This window comes from Crotalus tigris, unplaced genomic scaffold, assembly GCF_016545835.1.
Source record: "Crotalus tigris isolate CLP2741 ecotype Arizona unplaced genomic scaffold, ASM1654583v1 scf7180000017550.10884619, whole genome shotgun sequence".
In the NCBI taxonomy this organism is placed as follows: domain Eukaryota; kingdom Metazoa; phylum Chordata; class Lepidosauria; order Squamata; family Viperidae; genus Crotalus; species Crotalus tigris.
The window spans coordinates 5,956,866-5,977,381 of NW_024096468.1; the positions used below are offsets into that span (position 1 = coordinate 5,956,866).

General features: G+C 42.7%; 1 protein-coding gene across 4 annotated transcripts in view; it reads left to right on the top strand.

Annotated features, from left to right (window-relative positions):
• SGSM2 (small G protein signaling modulator 2) overlaps positions 1–20,516 on the top strand; it is a 137,698-nt gene that overhangs the window by 16,199 nt on the left and 100,983 nt on the right. For 3 of the 4 annotated variants that reach the window (XM_039341708.1, XM_039341716.1, XM_039341734.1), the window contains exon 2: positions 8,320–8,395. In XM_039341708.1, the coding sequence (XP_039197642.1) occupies positions 8,320–8,395 (76 nt within the window). Of the gene's footprint in view, positions 1–6,107; positions 6,220–8,319; positions 8,396–20,516 lie in introns of those variants that run through there. The other variant, XM_039341726.1, reaches the window with a different exon arrangement.

The following is a 20,516-nucleotide window of genomic DNA, read 5'->3' on the forward strand; positions in this document are numbered from 1 at the left end:
CTCTTGATGTATTCACCTCTAATCTTTTTCTTGACTTCAGTGTGCTTGATGTTGTCAGCTTGAAGGATACCCAAGTATTTGTAGTACTCTTCCTCATCCAGACTCTTAATGTTATTTTCGTGGGGCATCTTGATTCCTTCAGTTTTCACTATTTTTCCTTGTTTGATAGTAAGTGTGGCACATTTGTCCAAGCCAAACTCCATTACAATATCTTGGCTATATATACGGACAGTGTTGAGCAGCGATTCTATTTCAGATGATGTTTTTCCATACAGCTTCAGATCATCCATATAAAGGAGGTGGGATAGTCTGGCAGATGTTTTTGATGTTTGATAGCCATGTCCTGAGTTATTCAGTATTGTTGACAGAGGAAACAGTGCAATAACAAATAGTAATGGTGATAATGAATCTCCTTGAAATATTCCTCTCTTGATATTAACCTCTCCCAGCCTCTCACCATTGATCTGCAACTGTGTTTTCCATTGTGCCATCGATCTTTGCACAAATTTTCTGATGTTTCTACTGACTCCTGTTATTTCTAGGCACTTTATTATCCAATCATGTGGCAGAGAGTCAAATGCCTTTTTGTAGTCAATCCATGCCACATTCAGGTTGGTCTTCCTTCTCTTGCAGTTTTCCAAGATCATTTTGTCTATTAGGAGTTGATCTTTTGTTCCTCTGCTATTGGGGCGGTTTCCTTTCTGCTCAGGTGGAAAGAGATTGTTTTCAACTAGATGCTGTTGTACTGCATCAGCTACCACACCAGTTAGTAATTTGAAAGTTGTTGGTAAGCAGGTAATTGGCCTGTAGTTACCTGGTGTTGCCCCTTTTGCTGGATTTTTCATTATTAGGTAGGTTTTCCCAGTTGTTAGCCACTTTTCAATTTCTCCTCCTTGTAGTATATTGTTGAACTGTTTGGCAATGAGTGGGTGTATAACAGTTAGATGTTTCAACCAAAACCCATGCAGTTCATCTTCACCTGGTGCTGACCAATTTTTGATTTTCTTTGCTCTTTTTTCTACCATTTTTGTTGTTATTACTAGTTCTTTCATTTCAACTTCTGTTTTATTTGCATCCACCTCTTTTAACCAAGCCGCATCCTTGTTGTATTTCTTTGGGTTATCCCATATCTGCTTCCAGAACTGCACTGTTTCTTCCTTGTCAGGTACTGACTGATTCCTTGCAGTTTCTCCATTGATGGATTGGTAGAAACGTTTCTGATTGGATTGAAATTGGAGGTTCTGCCTATAGTTTGCAATTCGAGCTTCATATCTACTGATTTTCCTGGCTATAGCTGTTATTTGTTGCTTTATTATTTCCAGTGCTTCCTTGATCTTCCTTGTTTCTAAGTGGTATTTCTTGATTAGGTATTCTTTGGTCTTCTTGTTCTTCAGCTTCTTTTCTTTCATCTGTTCTAGCTTGCTTGCATGTGATCTTAACTTGCTGATCTTATTTTCTAGTCTAACCTTCCATTTTTCTGGTGCACTGTTTGTTTGTTTTTCTTCTTTGTTGATTTTGCATCCCAGGTATTCTGTTATAACTGCAGCTGTGCTGTACATTAGTTGGTTTGTTTCTTGCAATGAATTGGTGCTTATACTTGATATTGCAATATTTGCATCTTTTAATGCTTGTGCTAGCTGTTTCTTTGGAACAAGCTTCAATGCAGGTAGCCTTATTCTGTTGTTTTTGTGCTGTTCTAGATGCTCAGTTATTCTTTGTTTCAATTCTTTTATTTCTTTAGTTAGAGGGTTTTGTTCTTCCTGAGGTAGAGGTGCCTGGTTTCCAAATGAGAACAGTTGTATATCTCTGCTAGATTCCTTCACTGCCAACTCCCCCTGGTTTGCCTCTACATTCTGAATTACTTCTGGTAAGGCTTTGATTTCTTTGCCCTGGGTAAACCTTTGCAGTTCGTCCAATTCTGTTTCTGTGAATATTTTATTTCGTGTTATAAATCGGCGTTGATCTGCTAGTCTCTGTTCTGTTATTTCTGATTCTGGATGTTGTTCTTTCCAGAACTGGTGCATTCGTTTTAGATATCCTCTTCTTGTTGGACTTGATCTGTAGTAACAGATCATTATTTCTTTGTTTTCCATCACTGTGTATCTGCGACGGGTAAACACCTTTTCTTCCAGTAGTTCTGCAGCTGCTGGCCCTGGTTGCTCAGCCAACAGTCCTGAGTCCTGTAACCCATTTTTCACCAGATATCCAGGAACTCCAATATCTAGTGCGGACCTTGTTAACCCGGGCGACGTCCGAGCCGGTATGGCATTCTGAAATTTACGTCTCACCATATTTTTTATGGGAGAGACACTCTTTGTCTGACTCCTCTGATGAGACCTGTCCAGTATGGTTGAACCTCTAGCATAGCTCTCATCTTCCTCAGAGTACACAAGCCCCACAACCACGTCAAGGTAGTGCCTCACTGGGGCTTGTGTATTATTATTATTATTATTATTATTATTATTATTATTATTATTATTATCTGAATTTTGATCACATGATCATGGGGATGCTACAATGGTTGTAACTGTGAAAAATGGTCATAAGTCACTTTTTCAGTGCTGTTGTAACGCTAAGCTGTCACTAAATGAACTGTTGTAAGTCGAGGACTATCTGCATTACAATACAGATACTACTCAACTGGTTTCTTAGCGACACTTCAAAGTCACGACTGACCTACTTTGGGCTATTTGTCCCCAAGATGCTTTTTCAAGAGGTATCTGGACTTTCTTTGTTTTCCTTGAAGATGTTTTGCTTCTCATTCAAGAAGCTTTTTCTTCTGAAGAAGAAGCTTCAGAACTGAAGAAGCTTCTTGGATGAGAAGCAAAATGTCTTCAAGGGAAAGCAAAGAAAATCCAGTTGTCTCTTGAAAAAGCACCTTTGGGACCATCCATGACCTGGATGACTGAGAATTTCCATAGACCTTTGGGTTACTTATGATCCAAATTCAAAGTTATGATGGTCATCCCTCTCTGTGGTCACATGACCAAACGTCAAGTCCTCAGCAACACGGCCACATTTATGCAGCATTCTGTGATCATGTCATTGTGTTTTATGGCACTTCCAGTTTTCAACAAAATCATGCCATAGCAAACAATGAGTTCCCTTAACCCAGGGGTAGGCAACCTTGGCTCTTTTATGACTCGTGGACTTCAACTCCCAGAATCCCTGAGCCAGCCATGCTGAGGGGAAAGGGAGAGGTTTCCAAGCTGAGCCATGCTGACTCAGGAATTCTGGGAGTTGAAGTCCACAAGTCATAAAGTGGCCTAGGCCTAGGCAAGAGATAGGTAACCTTGGCTCTTTTATGACTGGTGGACTTCAACTCCCAGAATCCCTGAGCCAGCCATGCTGAGGAGAGACGTTTCCATGCTGAGCCATGCTGGCTCAGGAATTCTGGGAGTTGAAGTCCACGAGTCATAAAAGAGCCAAGGTTGCCTACCCCTGACTTAGCCACAGCATTCACTTAAGAACGGTCACAAAAGACTCATAAAATTGGGCCGGTCACGTAGCATTCAGGGTGATTGGCCCAAAGTCATTCAGCTGGTTTTCATGCCTAAGACAGGACTAGAACTCCTGGTCTCCTGGTTTCTAGGCTAGCTCCTTAACCACTACAACAAACTGGCTCTTCATTCTGGTATTTCACCCATTCCTACATGGTGTTAGTTCTTTGCCTATGTTGTGGTTCTTCAAAGCATGGAGATGTTCTTGACTGTGGACATTGTAGGAGGAGATGGACATAAAGTCTGTGGCAATCCAAAATAAGGAAGAGTCTGGGCAGCACCTTTTCCACCTAACAAATGTTATGACGAAGCAGAAATCTTTGCAAGTTGCAGCTGAGTTCATCCAACACATAGAAGTGCCTGGAGGCAATTGCCCGCGGGTGATGCTGCTGGCTATTGAATGATCCATTCACAGAAAATAAATGTGCAGTTAACCTGTAAGGTAACAGATTTACTGTGAAGATAAATACAGCAGGGTTAGCCAATACACATACTATGAATATTATTACCAATCTCTATTGTTAGTAAAATATTAAGGGCAGGTTTTTTTTTTAAAAAAAATGGCAACACACAAATAGCACTTAGCAATAGCAATAGCACTTAGACTTATATACAACTTTACAGCCCTCTCTAAGCAGTTTACAGAGTCAGCACTATTGCCCCAACAATCTGATATCTCACTTTACCAATTTCAGAAGGATGGAAGGCTAAGTTAACCTTGAGCTGGTCAGGATTGAACCCCTGGCAGTGGGCAGAGTTAGCTGCAATACTGCATTCTAACCACTGCGCCACCATGGCTACCATCTACCAGAAACCTACCATTACCTACTTACCATCCAGGAAAGAATAGGCTTTGTCACTGAAAACCTTTCCTTTCTGTTGTCTCCCTCCACCCCAGGCATCTACAAATAGCACTTAATTGCTATTTCTCCAGTCAGATTTCCATAACTACCAAGGTTTAGCCTGCACTCCCATTGATATGGGGAAGGCTACTGAATTATTTGACTTTAAAAGGAGGCAAGACAGAATCCTGAAGGATCAGGGTTATCTATGTGGCTAGATTTGATGGCCATTAACCGTCTCCAGATGCACAATAGAATCTCTTAAATGATCAAGTATGCCACAGTAGAAGAAGGCTGTTAGGTAAACCCCCTTACCAACATTCTTCATCAGAACTGACCAGTTGATCTGTTTTATAATAATAATAATGATAAAGTTGGAAGGGACCTTGGAGGTCATCTAGTCCAACCCCCTGCTCAGGCAAGAAGCCCTATACCATTTTGGACAAATGGCTGTCCAGTTTCTTCTTAAAAACTTCCAATGTTGGAGCATTTACTGCTTCTGGAGGCAGGTTGTTCCACTGGTTAATTGTTCTAACTGTCAGGAAGTTTCTCCTTAGTTCTAGGTTGCTTCTCTCCTTGGTTAGTTTCCACCCGTTTTCCTTCAGGTGCTTTGGAAAATAGCTTGACTCCCTCTTCTTTGTGGCAGCCCCTGAGATATTGGAACACTGCTATCATGCCCCCCCCCCCGTCCTTCTCTTCATTAAACTAGACATACCCAATTCCAGCAACCGTTCCTTATATGTTTTAGCCTCCAGTCCCCTAATCATCTTTGTTGCTCTTCTCTGTACTCTTTCTAGAGTCTCAACATCTTTTTTACATCGTGGTGACTGGATGCAGTATTCCAAGTGTGGCCTTATCAAGGCATTGTGAAGTGGTATTAATACTTCATGTGATCTTGATTCTATCCCTCTGTTAATGCAGCCTAGCACTGTGTTGGCTTTTTTGGCAGCTGCAGCACACTGCTGGCTCATATTTAAATGATTGTCCACTAGGACTCCGAGATCCCTTTGTTTGGAGTAGAATTGTTAAGGTGACACCCACCCACCCACTTGCAAAATATGAGAGTCACAGAGTAGAAGACATCTGTCTGTACAGACTTATAGACGTCTCCATCTTTCTGCTATTCAATAAGATAGTTCAATAGAATAGAATAGAATAGAATAGAATAGAATAGAATAGAATAGAATAACAGAGTTGGAAGGGATCTTGGAGGTCATCTAGTCCAACCCCCTGCTCAGGCAGGAAACCCTATACCATTTCAGACAAATGGCTGTCCAATCTCCTCTAAAAAACTTCCAGTGTTGGAGCATTCACAGCTTCTGGAGACAGGTTGTTCCACTGATTAATTGTTCTAACTGTCAGGAAGTTTCTCCTTAGTTCTAGATTGCTTCTCTCCATGGTCAGTTTCCATCCATTATTTCCATCTCATTTGCTAATGTTTCCTATTTCTTAAAAAGCAACACTTCCACCTTCCGCTGTTTCTCTGTGGATCAGAGCAACTAGTTTCTGGAAGGATACTTTCCCCTCCCTTCTGGATCGATAGAGCGTGGCAAGGAACCAACAGTCTAAGATTATCTTTGGCTGACTGATTTTTTTGTTGTTGTTTAAATTGGCAAATGGCACAAGTGTTGCTGCCGCCAAAGATAAGTTTGTTTGCTGTGGGATTGATTTCCTCTCAACCATAGGCTACTTAAAGCACACCGCAACTGTTGTTAAGTTACTTTTGTCTCTGAAGCTCTAGGACAGGGGTGTCCAACCTTGGCAACTTTAAGACTGATGGACTTTAACTCCCAGAATTCCCCCCCCAAAAAATATGGGGAAAGTGCTGCATTCTTGCAAGATTTGTTGTTTTTGCTTGATGTATTTTGAGTTTTGAGGTGAGAATGACCAAATCTTGGGCATTTATTAATATTTTGTTTTCTTATGTTGTCATCAGTATCTCCAAGACATTGAATGGGATGCAACAGCAATTCCTAGGGTAAAAATGTCTATGAAAAATATAAATTGTTTTGCTAATTTCTGGCTTTTAGCTAGTCTTCCTGACTAATAGGTTACTCATGCTTTTCCAGGTATTTTCCTCCCTTAATGGACTAGCAATGTGGGCTGTATGCTTTTTTTTTAAATTGACTATTTCAAAGGTTTAAGGGTTCTTAATGATGTTTGCTTTTGCGTGCCATTTGACATGGGCTTCTCTGCTTCGAGCAAAGAGCCATTTGAATCAGGCTGGTAATGGCTGTTGCTATTTATATTTATTTATTGCGTCTTATTGTCCCTTCTGACCGTAAGGAACATCAGCTGCCCTCTGATCTATAAGGTATCACCAGATATCGTTGTTATCTGGAAAATCCATACAAGTTACCACAAAGAAGAGGGAGTCAACCTGTTCTCCAGAGCACCTGAAGGCAGGACAAGAAGCAATGGATGGAAACTAATCAAGGAGAGAAGCAACCTAGAACTAAGGAGAAATTTCCTGACAGTTAGAACAATTAATCAATGGAATAGCTGGCCTTCAGAAGTAGATGCTCCAACACTGAAAATTTTTAAGAAGAGATTGGACAACCATTTGTCTGAAAATAGTTTAGGGTTTCTTGCCTGAGCGGGGGGGGGGGGGGTTGGACTAGAAGACCTCCAAGGTCCCTTCCAACTCTGTTATTCTGTTAAGTACTGATATTAAGAAAGCCTGAAGGTGAATTGGAGCAGAGTGTGTGTGTGTGTGTGTGTGTGTGTGTGTGTCTCTGTGTGTAGGCAATGCTGATAGGGCAGGTGATATTGGGCTAGAAGATAAGCAATCTAGGTATTTACTTATTTATATACCACCTTTATTACTTGTATAAATAATCCAAAGTTGAGAGCATACCCAATTCACCTTCTTCTTCCTATTTTCCACACAACAACCCTCTGAGGTGGGTAGGTTCAGAGAGAGTAACTGGCTCAAAGTTACCCAGCTGGCTTTCATGATTTAGGTGGAACTAGAACTCTCCATCTGCTGGTGATTGGCCCAAAGTCACCCAGTGTCACTCAGCTGGCTTTTATGCCTAAGGTGGGACTAGAATTTTCCATTTCTTGTTGAATGGCCCAAAGTCACCCAGCCGGCTTTCATGGCTAAGGCAGCCTTCTGCTTTCTAATCTGGAGCCGTCCCCACAGGGGTAGGCAACCTTAGCTCTTTTATGCATCGTGGACTTCAACTCCCAAAATTCCTGAGCCAGCCATGCTGGCTCAGAAATTCTGGGAGTTGAAGTCCACGAGACATAAAAGAGCCAAGGTTGCCTATCCCAAGTGGCTTTTGGTATGTTACCTCCAATATTAAGTCAACTTCTTGGCTTTCTGCATTCGGAGGTTGAAGAAGTTTCCATTTCTAGCATCTCCGGTTGTTAAAAGAAATATGGAGCAAATGATGACAAACCATATTCCTGCTGAAAATCCTAGCAAGTCATTGCCAGGAAGAGAGTGAGTCATTGTACTTTGGGATGTTTTTTTTTTTAATGAAAAATGGACTAAAATATTTTTTACAAATAAATAATACAGCTGTAGTTGGAGATCCAGGTTGAAATCTACATTTAGCCTATAGAAACAAATCGAGTTTGTGTCAATCTATCCCTTCCAACCAAACCTACCCCACTGAGTTATTTTTATGTGAATACAATGAAAGGTAATTTGTGTGTAAACCATCAAATTCCTTGAGGGAAGACAGGAATTCAACAACGTCTTTATTAGCCTTTAAAATACTTTATTTTGTGACCTGCATAAAATAGCAAACACATGTAAAATCAGTAAATGCTTTATCTTGACTATGCTGCTCTGGCATACTGATTGGGGAATTCTGGGAATTAATCCACATATCTTAATTGGCCAAATTTGAAAAAAATCCACTGGTTTAGCCCTATGTAAAAATCCAGCATTAGTTTGACCCGGAAGGACATTATGTCTATCAATTTCAGTTCCTATGAATAACCTTTTACATTCTTTTTATTTTCAGGTCAAGCAAATAATGGAAGAAGCTGTCACCAAGAAGTTTGTGCATGAAGATAGCAGTCATATCATTGCCCTGTGCGGTAAGGGGTGAAGGGCGCATCTTTTGGCCTTGCCCTCCTGATTTTTCTGCTTTGTGAACATATTTTGCTGTCAATGGTATCTCAGTGATATCATAATATCCCAGAATAGAGCCAAGAGATATGTTGAGAATCCTTGTCTCATGTTCCCAGAAGACATTCACACAATCTGCTTACTTGAATTAACAATCATCATTTACCCCAGTGTTTCCCAACCTTGGCAGCTTTAAGATATGTGAACTTCAACTCCCAGAATTCCCCAAACAGCCATGCCGGCTGGGGAATTCTGCGAGTTGACGTCCAGATATCTTAAAGCTGCCAAGGTTGGGAAATGCTGATTTACTCAAACCAATTCTCTGGCATGAAAAGTAGACCACTGAGTGAGCCACATGGGTTAAAATATACTCCGCTAATTTATGATTCGTTGTGTTTTCTGAGTAGAACAAGCACCAGTCAATGTGATATAGTGGGCAAGATACTGGATTAGGACCAGGGGACCCCCCCTCAGTCTGTGGAAATTTTGGCTAGTCCATCTCTCTCAGTTTGGCCTACTTATAGGGTTGTGGTTTTGGAGATAAAATGAAATTATAACTCTTTGAGCTCCTGCAGTCAAGGCTAATTATTGATCACTGATTTATCTATTTTGTTCCACGTTATCTGCTGAAATCTGGTTGGGGATGATGGTTGGGGGTAGATCAGAGAGAGGAGGCTCAAATCTGTGTCACCCTGAGCTATGGAGGCTCACTTCATGATTTGGAGCCTGTAAGTTTCTCTCGGCCTATTCTACCTCACAGGGTTTTTTTGTGGGGAAAAAAATGAGAGGATAAAATGCTGTGTATGCCACCTTAGGTTCCTGCAGGAAAAAGTGACCTAAAATCTAATAAATAAAATAAACCATTTTATGCTACTTTAATGGAAAGTTATTCCTGTTATTGCAGGAGTTGAAGTCCACAAGTCTTAAAGTGGCCAAGTTTGAGGACCCCTGTGTTATTGGATAGCTCATACTCAAAGAATGATCGCTCAACGGCCTTAGAAGCATGTTGGAGTAACAATCTTGATAAAGGACCGTAAAACTTTTAAAACCAGAATCAGCAACTAGCAGAGCAGAGCCAAAGTAGACTAGCCTTCCTACCAATCCAAAATTTGACCTCTGGGATCTGCCTGATAAGACCATTTTTACTAAAGAGAGGACAAGATGCTCTAGATTAGAGCAGTGTTTCTCAACCTTGGTTCCTTTTTATGATGTGTGGACTTCATCTCCCAGAATTCTCCAGCCAGCATGCTGACTAGGGAATTCTGGGAGTTGAAGTCCACATATCTTAAAATTAATTGAAATCAATTAAAATAATGCTGTAAAAAGCATTTCATTATTTTTGTATTATAACATATTTTAATCTTTTGGGTTTTGATTAGAATTTTCATTTAAAATTTTAGTATCATGCAGCATTCTGTTTTGCTTTATTTTAGCTTCTGTGTAATTGGCTTATCGTATCTTTCTTTGATCGTCCTATATTAACTCTGCCATTTAACTCAACAAAATTTGGTCAATGAAGATCGTATTGCATTCAGTTATCTAAGGGTTAGATCAATGCTTCATTTTACCCCAAATTTGCGTGTCTATTTCTCTTTCTGAGAGTAATTGATTTTCACAGCCAAGCCACAAAAGGGTAAAGATTTGCATCCTTTTTTTAAAAATGAATGCAGCATTTGTATATTTTGGAAATAGTATTTTTCCCTCAACTGATAGTGTAACAAAAGAAAGGAGAAACAAAAGACACAAACTCTGTGTGTGTGTGTGTGTGTGTGTGTTTCTCTCTCACTTTGGAATAATAAAAGCAGCTGTTCAAAGGCACAATTACTTAATCCAGATACAATGGGCATTTATTTTTATCTCATTCTGAACCATTCTTCCTGCTCTCCTTTTTCATTCAAAAAAATTGTTCACAGCTGTGAAATCAAAAACTGTCATGCCAGTGCTAAAGTCTTATCACCATCAAATGCCCCAGTGGTTTATTTAAAGGGTGGTTGGAGAGATCAACGTCAGCTTCTGAAATAAAACGTTTGTCCGTTTTGGTTCTCTTCCGCTGTAGTAAAAAGGAATTGTAATCTTGCCAAACCAGGGTTGGAAATGCAGAAGTGAAATTTGTTCCAAAGGTGCTTTTCAAAAGGCAACTGGAGTTTCTTGGGTTTTTTTTTTCTTGGTGTTTCGCTTCTCAACCAAGAAGCTTCTTCAGTTCTGATTGAATGGTGGAGAATAGAAGGATTTATATTCTTTGCAGTCATCTGATCCTTAGCACTCTAAAGATCAGTCATTAGCTACCCAGTCTAGCCAGTTATCCAATCAGAACTGAAGAAGCTTCTTGGATGAAAAGCGAAATGTTTTCAAGGAGAACAACCGGTGGCCTTTTGAAAAACCAGCTTTGGGACAACCATCACCTGGATGACTGAGAATCTCCATAGATATGCAGAAGTGAAAATTTGGAGGTCTTTCCCTTTTTAAAGGGAGGAGAAGGGAGCTGTATAAACCTGTGCGTTGCCCTGATTTGCTTATGTTCAATTCAGTTCAATTTTTTTGCAGCCCTAAGGCTAGATACAAATACAATCTTGATATAAGAAATATTACATCATTTTATATATTTGTGTATGTGTGCATGCATATGTGTAGACCAGACATGTCAAACACAAGGCCCGGGGGCCAGATGCGGCCCGCAAAGTGGTTTCATGTGGCCCGCGAAGCCATCCTGGAAACAGTGAGGGAACGGCCCCCGCTGCCCTGGCCCAGGCCAGCCGGGAGCCAAGGTACAATTTTGTGGTGGCCATCTATGCTGAAACACATTCAGTCTTAGCTCCACAAGGCCGCCTGGAAACAGCGAGGAACCAGCCCCTGCCGCGTCAGCCCCGCCCCCTGGGTGCATGCTGGGGAGGTATCACCCTTTATGAGGAATGAAGAAATGCACCATCGCCTGGAAGTGGCCAGCAAATGGCCCTCGCCTACTTCCCATATCTGGCTTGATGGGCTCTGCCCTGGTCCCACCCCCTTCTGCCAGAGACCCTCAGATCTGTCCCACTCCTGCCCAGGCCCCCACAGGCACTCTTGACGCGAATGATGTAGAGCTGGCCACACCCACCCAGTAGGCCGCACCCACTCTATCCATGCCTACCCAGGCCGCACCCGCCCAGCCCCCCAAGGGCAGCCGCAATGCTGATGCGGCCCTCAGTGAAATTGAGTTTGATACCCCTGGTGTAGACACACATACACTTACACACAGACATATATAGGCAATCCTCGACTTACAACAGTTCATTTAGTGAGCGTTCAAACTGAAAAAAGTGACTAATGATCATTTTTCATACTTCTGACTGTTGTTACAGCCCTGTGGTCATGTGATCAAAATTTGGACACTTGGCAACTGACTCAGATTTATGACGGTCGCAGTGTCCCAGGGTCATGTGATCCCCTTTTGCAACCTTCTGACAAGCAAAATCAGTGGGGAAGCCAGATTCACTTAACAGCCGTGTTTCTAACCAGACAACTGTAGTGATTCACTTAACAACTGTGGCAAGAAAAGTCATCAAATGGAGCAAGGCTCGCTTTACAACGGTCTTGCTTAGCAACATAATTTTTAGGCTCAATTGTGGTCAGAAGTCGAGGACTACCTGTAGGAGAAAAACAATAAGTACAGTGGAGTCTAAAAATTTTAGCAAATGGCATGAAATATATGGATAACAGTAATCCGATTTTCTTTCCACTGGGATTTTATATCAAAGTTACTTACGCAACTGCTGAGCCGATATCAGTGGGTATCTGGATTTAAGCCTTCTAGTTGACAAATATGGTGTATTGGAGTGCACCGGTAGTTGTGGATTACTGACTTTTTTGTATACTCAAGATATGCATCTTGTTGTCGTAAGGCTGGTGGGGCAATATGACTCAGTACAGGAAGCCTAGGTCTAAAAATAATTAAGAACATAGTTACTAAAAGATATGTTTATGCTGAAATTAATAATAATAATAGTAAAGTTGGAAGGGACCTTGGAGGTCATCTAGTCCAACCCCCTGCTCAGGCAGGAAACCCTACACCATTTCGGACAAATGGCTGTCCAGTCTCTTCTTAAAAACTTCCAGTGTTGGAGCATTTACTGCTTCTGGAGGCAGGCTGTTCCACTGATTAATTGTTCTCACTGTCAGGAAGTTTCTCCTTAGTTCTAGGTTGCTTCTCTCCTTGATTAGTTTCCACCCGTTGCTTCTTGTCCTGCCTTCAGGTGCTTTGGAAAATAGCTTAATTCCCTCTTCTTTATGGCAGCCCCTGAGATATTGGAATACTGCTATCATGTCCCCCCTTGTCCTTCTCTTCGTTAAACTAGACATACCCAATTCTAGCAACCGTTCCTTATATGTTTTAGCCTCCAGTCCCCTAATCATCTTTGTTGCTCTTCTCTGTACTCTTTCTAGAGTCTCAACATCTTTTTTACATCGTGGTGACCAAAACTGGATGCAGTATTCCAAGTGTGGCCTTACCAAGGCATTGTAGAGTGGTATTAATACTTCACGTGATCTTGATTCTATCCCTCTGTTAATGCAGCCTAGCACTGTGTTGGCCTTTTTGGCAGCTGCAGCACACTGCTGGCTCATATTTAGGTGATTGTCTACTAGGACTCCGAGGTCCCTCTCACAGTTACTACTATTGAGCATGGTGCCACCTATGCTGTACTTGTGCATTTGGTTTTTCTTGCCTAAATGTAGAACCTTGCTTTTTTCACCATTGAATTTCATTTTGTTAGTGCCCAGTGTTCAAGTCTGTCTAGATCCTCCTGTATCCTAAGCCTGTCTTCTGGAGTGTTGGCTATTCCTGCCAGCTTGGTGTCGTCTGCAAATTTGATGAGTTCCCCATCTATCCCTTCATCCAAATTGTTGATGAAGATGTTGAAGAGTACTGGGCCCAGAACAGAGCCCTGGGGCATCCCACTACACACTTCCCTCCATATAGATTGCTTCTCTCCTTGATTAGTTTCCTCCTGTTGCTTCTTGTCCTGCCTTCGGGCGCTTTGGAAAATAGCTTGATTCCCTCTTCTTTGTGGCAGCCCCTGAGATATTGGAATACTGCTATCATGTCCCCCCTTGTCCTTCTCTTCGTTAAACTAGACATACCCAATTCTAGCAACCGTTCCTTATATGTTTTAGCCTCCAGTCCCCTAATCATCTTTGTTGCTCTTCTCTGTACTCTTTCTAGAGTCTCAACATCTTTTTTACATCATGGTGACCAAAACTGGATGCAGTATTCAGTTGTTTATTTACAGTCCAAGACTTGTAATTAAAAATACATGAGATACAGCAAACAAGATTTATACTGTACTGTTGCATCTCTCCTATCCCAGCTTCATGAGCTGACAGCCTGACATTAGCAACGGGGAGGTGGGGGTGGGAGGGAAGCAGGAAGGATTGGAATGCAAGGAAGAAGGGGGAAGAATGGAATCCCAACTGCACCTTATGAGAAGCTTCAGTCAGCCAAGATCAACTATCCATAGGCAGAGCTGGGAATTGAGAACCTATTTCCTAAACAATATACAAACACTTAATTGGACATTTACAGATAAGGGGGAGCGTTGAGGGAGAGAGGAAAATTTACTTTCTGTTGTTTGTGTGGGAAAACCTCAGATTCAACTTACACTACTTCTGTAACCACTTAAGCTTCAGTCAAGTATATTCTTGACACAAACAAATGGGCAGGAGTCTTTCTTTGCTAGATGACTGAATGGGACGGTTGACAGTTATATTCTTGTGAATAAACTGATTGACATTCTTATCCACAGATGGGCTTATCTGCAAGTATAAAGGGTAATACTTATTTTTAAAGTACCCATATATATCCCATATATTCTTGCAGATAAGCCCATCCAGGGATAAGGTAACTCTTATTAACCAAAATACCATGAAAAATGGATAATCCGTGGATTACCCATGTTTAAGGCAAATGTGAAAATTAAAGCACAGAACATTTTGAAGGTCAGCTTATCTGTGGGCGGTGTATTTTTCACGGTATTTTGGTTAAAAATTCAAGAGTTGGTTAGTCTGCAGATGGATTCATATGCAAGCTTATTCATCACTTACAGTTTTTAAAAAATACAGGATAGGCATGAAACATATGGTGCATGAAGGTGCATCAGACAGCTTCTACCATGAATGGATGGATGGATGGATGGATGATGCTCCATCAATTTTTTTTGACTCCTAGGAACCACATAGATAGACCTTCTCCAAAATGACCTGTTTCCAACTGGCCCTTCAGCATTCCCAACGTTGTTCTCTTCTTCACTTTCATTCCCTCTTTCCCAGCATAAGACCTTCTGCAGGGAACCTAGGTCTTTGAATACTGTGTCCAAATCCATAAACCACAGTTATAGATTTTTTATAAATAAATTTCAGTCTTCCAGGAGGTATGGAGCATTGGCCACAAAGAAGAAGGCTGGTGACATCATGGTCATAAAAAAAACCCCAGTTTTTCTAACAATAGACAGTATAAAAGATGTAGCTTTTTGTTATATCTGAAATGGGTCAAAATAGAAATCCACGTTGTGATCTCCACAGTGTTATGCAAGGTTTGTGCCTCTGCGTCTCCTCTTAACATGCTGAGTCAGGGATGAGCATCCTTGTGGTTTGAGACTGTTTTTCTTAGATGTGCCCCCGTTTCACAAGATGAAAAGAATGGCAGAGTCGTCAGGGAAGACTCAGCAAAGCTGAAGGGCACCCAGTTGGGAAAGGCTGAATAAGGCTTGAGGGCCCACTGAAATGCGCTAGATTCAGACTGACAGGGAAACCTATACATACATACATACATACATACATACATGCACACAGTGCTTTTTTTCTAAAAAAAAAAAAAGGTGCCAGAACTCACACACGTCATACAACCCGCCTTGCCTACCCTCTAAGGTTCCATCCAAAAAAGGTGCCGGAACTCGTTCTGGGCGTTCTATGAGAAAAAAAGCCCTGCATACATATGTACATACATACATACATACATACATACATAGGTTTCCCTGTCAGTCATGTCTGACTTTAGGGCACAGTGCTCATCTCCATTTATTGACTGAGAGAGCCACCATTGTCCGAAAACAATTCCCAACAGCGGAATCTGAGGAATCTGAGGAGGAGGTGGAGGAGGCATTTGAAGGGCTATCAGGGGCAGAGGGAGGCTCTGATGAATTACAGGACTCACAGTTTGATGCAGAGCCTGGGCCCTCCAGTCATGTTCCTGATGAAGCTCAGCTGTGTGAGGAGAATGAATCAGACTCAGAGGACTCACACCTGATGGACTTGCTAATTGATGCTCGCACACGTCATCAATTAGCGAGAGTAAATCAGCAGCAGTCAATACGGCAACTCCAGAGTAAAAGGAGAAGGCAATGAGAGACAATGCCTTGGGACTGCTGTATAAAAAGAGGAGGTGTGTGTGGTGCTGGCTGCTGAAGGCAACCGTTTGAAAAGTGCTTCTTGGAATCCCGGTCTGTTCGTCTTGCTTGTGACTACTCTTCTGTTTGCATCGTGTTTCCTGTGGACTATTTCGTTCATTTGGACTTGAATTTTGCTGTTTGTGTTTTGAACTATTTGACAGGTTTGTCACCCATATTAAAAAGGGTTTGTTTTGTTTAAAAGTCTCCAGCCTATTTTATAAAAAGGGGTTGGGTCCTTGTGCCTTTAACAAGGACGGCAATAGGCTGGGATAGATCAGCAGCATAGCTACACGCCAAAGGTGCACGAAGTGATGTAATCTTCCCACTGGTACCTATTTACCTACTTGCCTTTGCATGTTTTTGAACTGCTTGGTGGGCAGGACTGGGGCAAATAACAGGAGCTCACCCTCTTGCACAGAGTCTTGAACCCAGGCTGTCAGCTCTCCAGATGACAAGCTCAGCCTCTTTAACCACTGAGCCATCACACCCCCTTGTCTGTCCGTCCGTCTGTCCCTCTCTGTCTGTCTGTCTGTCTATCTATCTATCTATCTATCTATCTATCTATCTATCTATCTATGTATCTATCCTATCTATTCTATCAATCTATCATAGTTATGCCTTTTTGATGCTTGTCCTCTCTCTCAAGTGCCATTTTTTTTGCTTTAATTCTCATTGCTAGCCATTCTTTTACACCTGACATTTCAGATTTCTGTAATTTAGCTTAGCCTAGCAAATTGGTGAAAATAGCAAACTGCACAGCCCTTCGGTCAGCCTGCAGCTCCACTCAGGATGTCTCATGCATCAGTGTGCGCTTTGCAATTTGTTTGAGTGGATCATTTCGCTTTGCTGTTGTGTGGCTTGAAAGTTATTAGATTTGATCGACACCTGCTGTTTTAAACTAGTGGCTTTTTACTGACTCATCGTTTTAAGGATGGAAAAAGAGAGAGAGAGATTCCTGCCTTATTAGCTATAGGGCTTATGTTTTTAAGGTTGGTGGACAAAAAAAAATTAGCTCTTTCAGCTGTATGCTGATAGCAAGAGGTCCTTCCCAGATAGGATAATTCAGAGCATTAAATATGTTTCCTGAAGAATTGATTTTTGTTTGTTTGAATAATGGATAACGTGAAGATTTTAGATCAAAGAGTCTCAGTCTTTATTGACAGGGACTCTTTTCAGCTGGACGCATTCTTGGAAAAATATATTTAAATGCATAAAATAAAAAACATGGATGCAGATAGTATTGCAGGAAATCCTTGACTTATGACCACAATTTGGACCAGAATTTCTACTGCTAAACATGATGGTTGCTAAGTGAATTGTGCCTGATTTTATGACCTTTTTTGCCAAGCAAATCACTGAAGTTGTTAAATGAATCGTGCTGATTGTTAAGCAAATCTAACCTTCCCCATTGATTTTGCTTATCAGAAGCTGGCTGGGAAGGTCACAAATGCGATTCCCATGATTGTTGTAAATACATGCCAGCTGTTCGGTGCCCAAATTTTGATCCCATGACTGAAAATGCTGCAACAGTCGTAAGTGCGAGGACCAATCATGAGTCACTTTTTTCAGGGCTGCTGTAACTTTGAACGGTTGCTAAATGAATGGCTATACATTGAGGACTACCCTTACAAAGAAAACCAATAATGCTCCAATGCAATGATCAAAATGGATGGGTGCATGGATGGGTGGATGGATGGATGGATGGATGTCATCATGTTGTGTCAACTCTTTGCAACCACATAGATAGCGACCGGGAGGCTTTCACAGAATAACAGAAAGGGATCTTCTAGTCCAACCCCATGCTCAAGCAGGAAAACCTATGGCATTCCAGACAAATGGTTGTCCAATCGCTTCTTAAAAACTTCCAGTGTTGGAGCACCCACACCTTGGAGGCAAGGTGTTGTTCTGATTAACTGTTCGCACTGTCAGGAAGTTTCTCCTTAGTTCTAGGTCTCTCCTTGATTAGTTTCCATCCGTTGCTTCTTGTCCTGCCTTCAGGCGCTTTGGAGAATAGCTTGACCCCCCTTAGATATTGGAGCACTGCTTTAAGGTAACCCCTAGTCCAGTGATGGCGAACCTTTTAGAGACCGAGTGCCCAAACTGTAACCCAAGACCCACTTATGCATCGTTGGGTGCCGGGTGGGCATGGCCCATTGGGTGGGCGTGGCTGCAGTGGTAACAGCAGACTGGGTGGGACTAAAAAGTTCAGTCAATCAATTCCAACTTTGCAAGATCTTTTTTTCCCGCCAGAAGTTGAAATTGATTGATTGATTGAACCTTTTTTTTTTGTACACTGCGGTGGAGGCCTAAAGCAAAAAGGTTTTATAAAACTCAGCTGAAGGCCTAGGACTGGGGCGATGACGCACATGCCCACAGAGAGGGCTCTGAGTGCCGCCTCTGGCACCCGTGCCATAGGTTCGCCACCACTGACCTAGTCCTTCTTTTTATTAAACTAGACATACCCATTTGTATTTTTTTTCCTCATTCCTCATCCATCCCCCCCCCCCCCGAAGAACCTTTGTTCCAAATTTCCTCATCCAGACTGATGGTTAAATGAGAGAACAGGTTATACATACTTGAAATGCAACAGTTAGTGGTTGATTTGATGCAAGCCTTACGGGTGAATTAGGATGATCAAAGCAGATAAAAGCAAAAAAAATCCTTTCTTCTTTGCAATACTAGGCTCAATATATCCATGTGATTATTTTTCTCTCTTCATTTCATATTCTTTGCCTGGAAGAGTGAGAGCATCGTGCAAACTAAATCTATTCCATACTTCCCAGCACGGCCCAGCAGTCCCAACAGTTATCCGCACAGCCTTAATAAACACATTTCCAAACTTGTGATCAAGAGCAATTTACATGGTTTGATTTGGTTAGACTTAGCTGTTTGTGTGAATTTAGCTATGCCATTAATGAACAGCTAGTTATGGTTTAACATACGGGTCGATCATTGGCAGATTTTGGAAGCTGGTAGGTCACATTGGCATTTTAGTTCAATGTCATGGGTTGTTTTTGGTGTGGCAAAAAACACTCTTGTACAGATAGCCCTCAACTTACAACCACAATTGAGCTCCCAATTTCTTCATTAAGCGAGGAATTTGTTGAAAGAATTTTGCTCCTTTTTCTAGCCACACTTGTTAAGTGAATCATTGCAGTCATTAAGTGAGGCCTTTAAAAAAAGACTGGACAACGATTTTTCTGAAATGGTATAGGGTTTCCTGCTTGAGAAGGGGGTTGGACTAGAAGACCTCCAAGGTCCCTTCCAACTCTGTTATTCTGTTTAATCCACCTAGTTCTTAACCTGTGGGTCACCACTCTCTTGGGGGTTGAATGACCCTTTCACAGGGATCGCCTAAGACCATCGGAAAACACATATTTCCGATGGTCTTAGGAACCGAGACACCGCTCCGCATCTGTCTCCGCATGGCCTCCTCCGCCATTTGCAGAGAGAGAAAGACAGAGGCACTTTTGCTTCCTTTCTCTCTGTCTCTCAGGCGGACTTACCTCCTGCAGGGCTCCTGATTGGCCCTGCGCCTGGGTGCCCCACCCCCTGGGAGAAGTGCAGTCAGGGCTTCGTGGCCTTGGAGCTGCCCGGGGAAGCCCCGGGATCCCTGCTGGGAGTGGCCTGCTGGAGGCTCCGCTGAGTGGACCAGCCCTCCCGCAAGCCGCGGCCCAAGGGAGACCAGCCCCTGCGATCCCCAGCCAGCCCGACCATTGGACCAGCTGGCCAGGAAGGCGCGCTGGAGTCCAGGCTGCCGGGAAGGAAGAAGGAGATTCAGCAAAGGTAGGAGAGGAGAGCTGCCTCCTGGGGCCCAGTGCTGGCGGCAGCTTCCTTGCCATCCTCTTCTTCCTCCCCTTCTTCCTCCTAGTGCCCCCCAAGGCGATGCCTGGGGGGGAGCAGCCGGGCTGGCGGAGGGGCTGGCAGGCCGCACGGCACCAGCCCCCACCATGGCTCCATCGAATGGGCGGAGGGCGAGGCCAGGTAGCATGAAGTCCTGGCTGGGGCGGCGGTTTTCTCGCCCTTCCCCTCTCCTTCCTCCTGCTGCCCCCAAGGCAGCTCGGGCAGGTGCCGGGGCAAGAGGGTGCCTGGGGGGGAGCAGCCGGGCTGGCGGAGGGGCTGGCGAGCTGTGCGGCACCAGCCCCCACTGCGGCTACATCGATGGACGGAGGACGAGGCCGGGCAGCGCGGAGTCCCAGTGGGGGGGGGCGGCTGGGAGAGAGGAAAGAGAGAGAAACATAGGAAAAGAGAGAGGAAAGAGAGAAAGAGAAAGGGAGGAAACAGAGAAAGAGAGAAAGAGATAGAGAGAAAGAGAAATGGGGAGAGGAAAGAGAGAAAGAAAAGAGAGGAAAGAGAAAGAGAGGAAAGAGAGAAAGAGGAAAGAGAAAGAGAGAGAGGAAAGAGAGAGAAAGAGAAAGAGGAGAGAGAGAGAGGAGAAAGAGGAAAGAGAGAAAGAGAAGAGAGAGAGAGGAAAGAGAAAGAGAGGAAAGAGAGAAAGAGAGAGGAAAGAGAAAGGAAAGAGAAAGAGAGAGAGGAAAGAGAAACAGGAAAAGAGAGAGGAAAGAGAGAAAGAAAGTGGGAGGAAAGAGAGAAAGAGAAAGAGAAAAGAGAGAGAAGAGAGGAAAGAGAAAGAGAGAGGAAAGAGAGAAAGAGAGAAAGGAAAGAGAGAGAG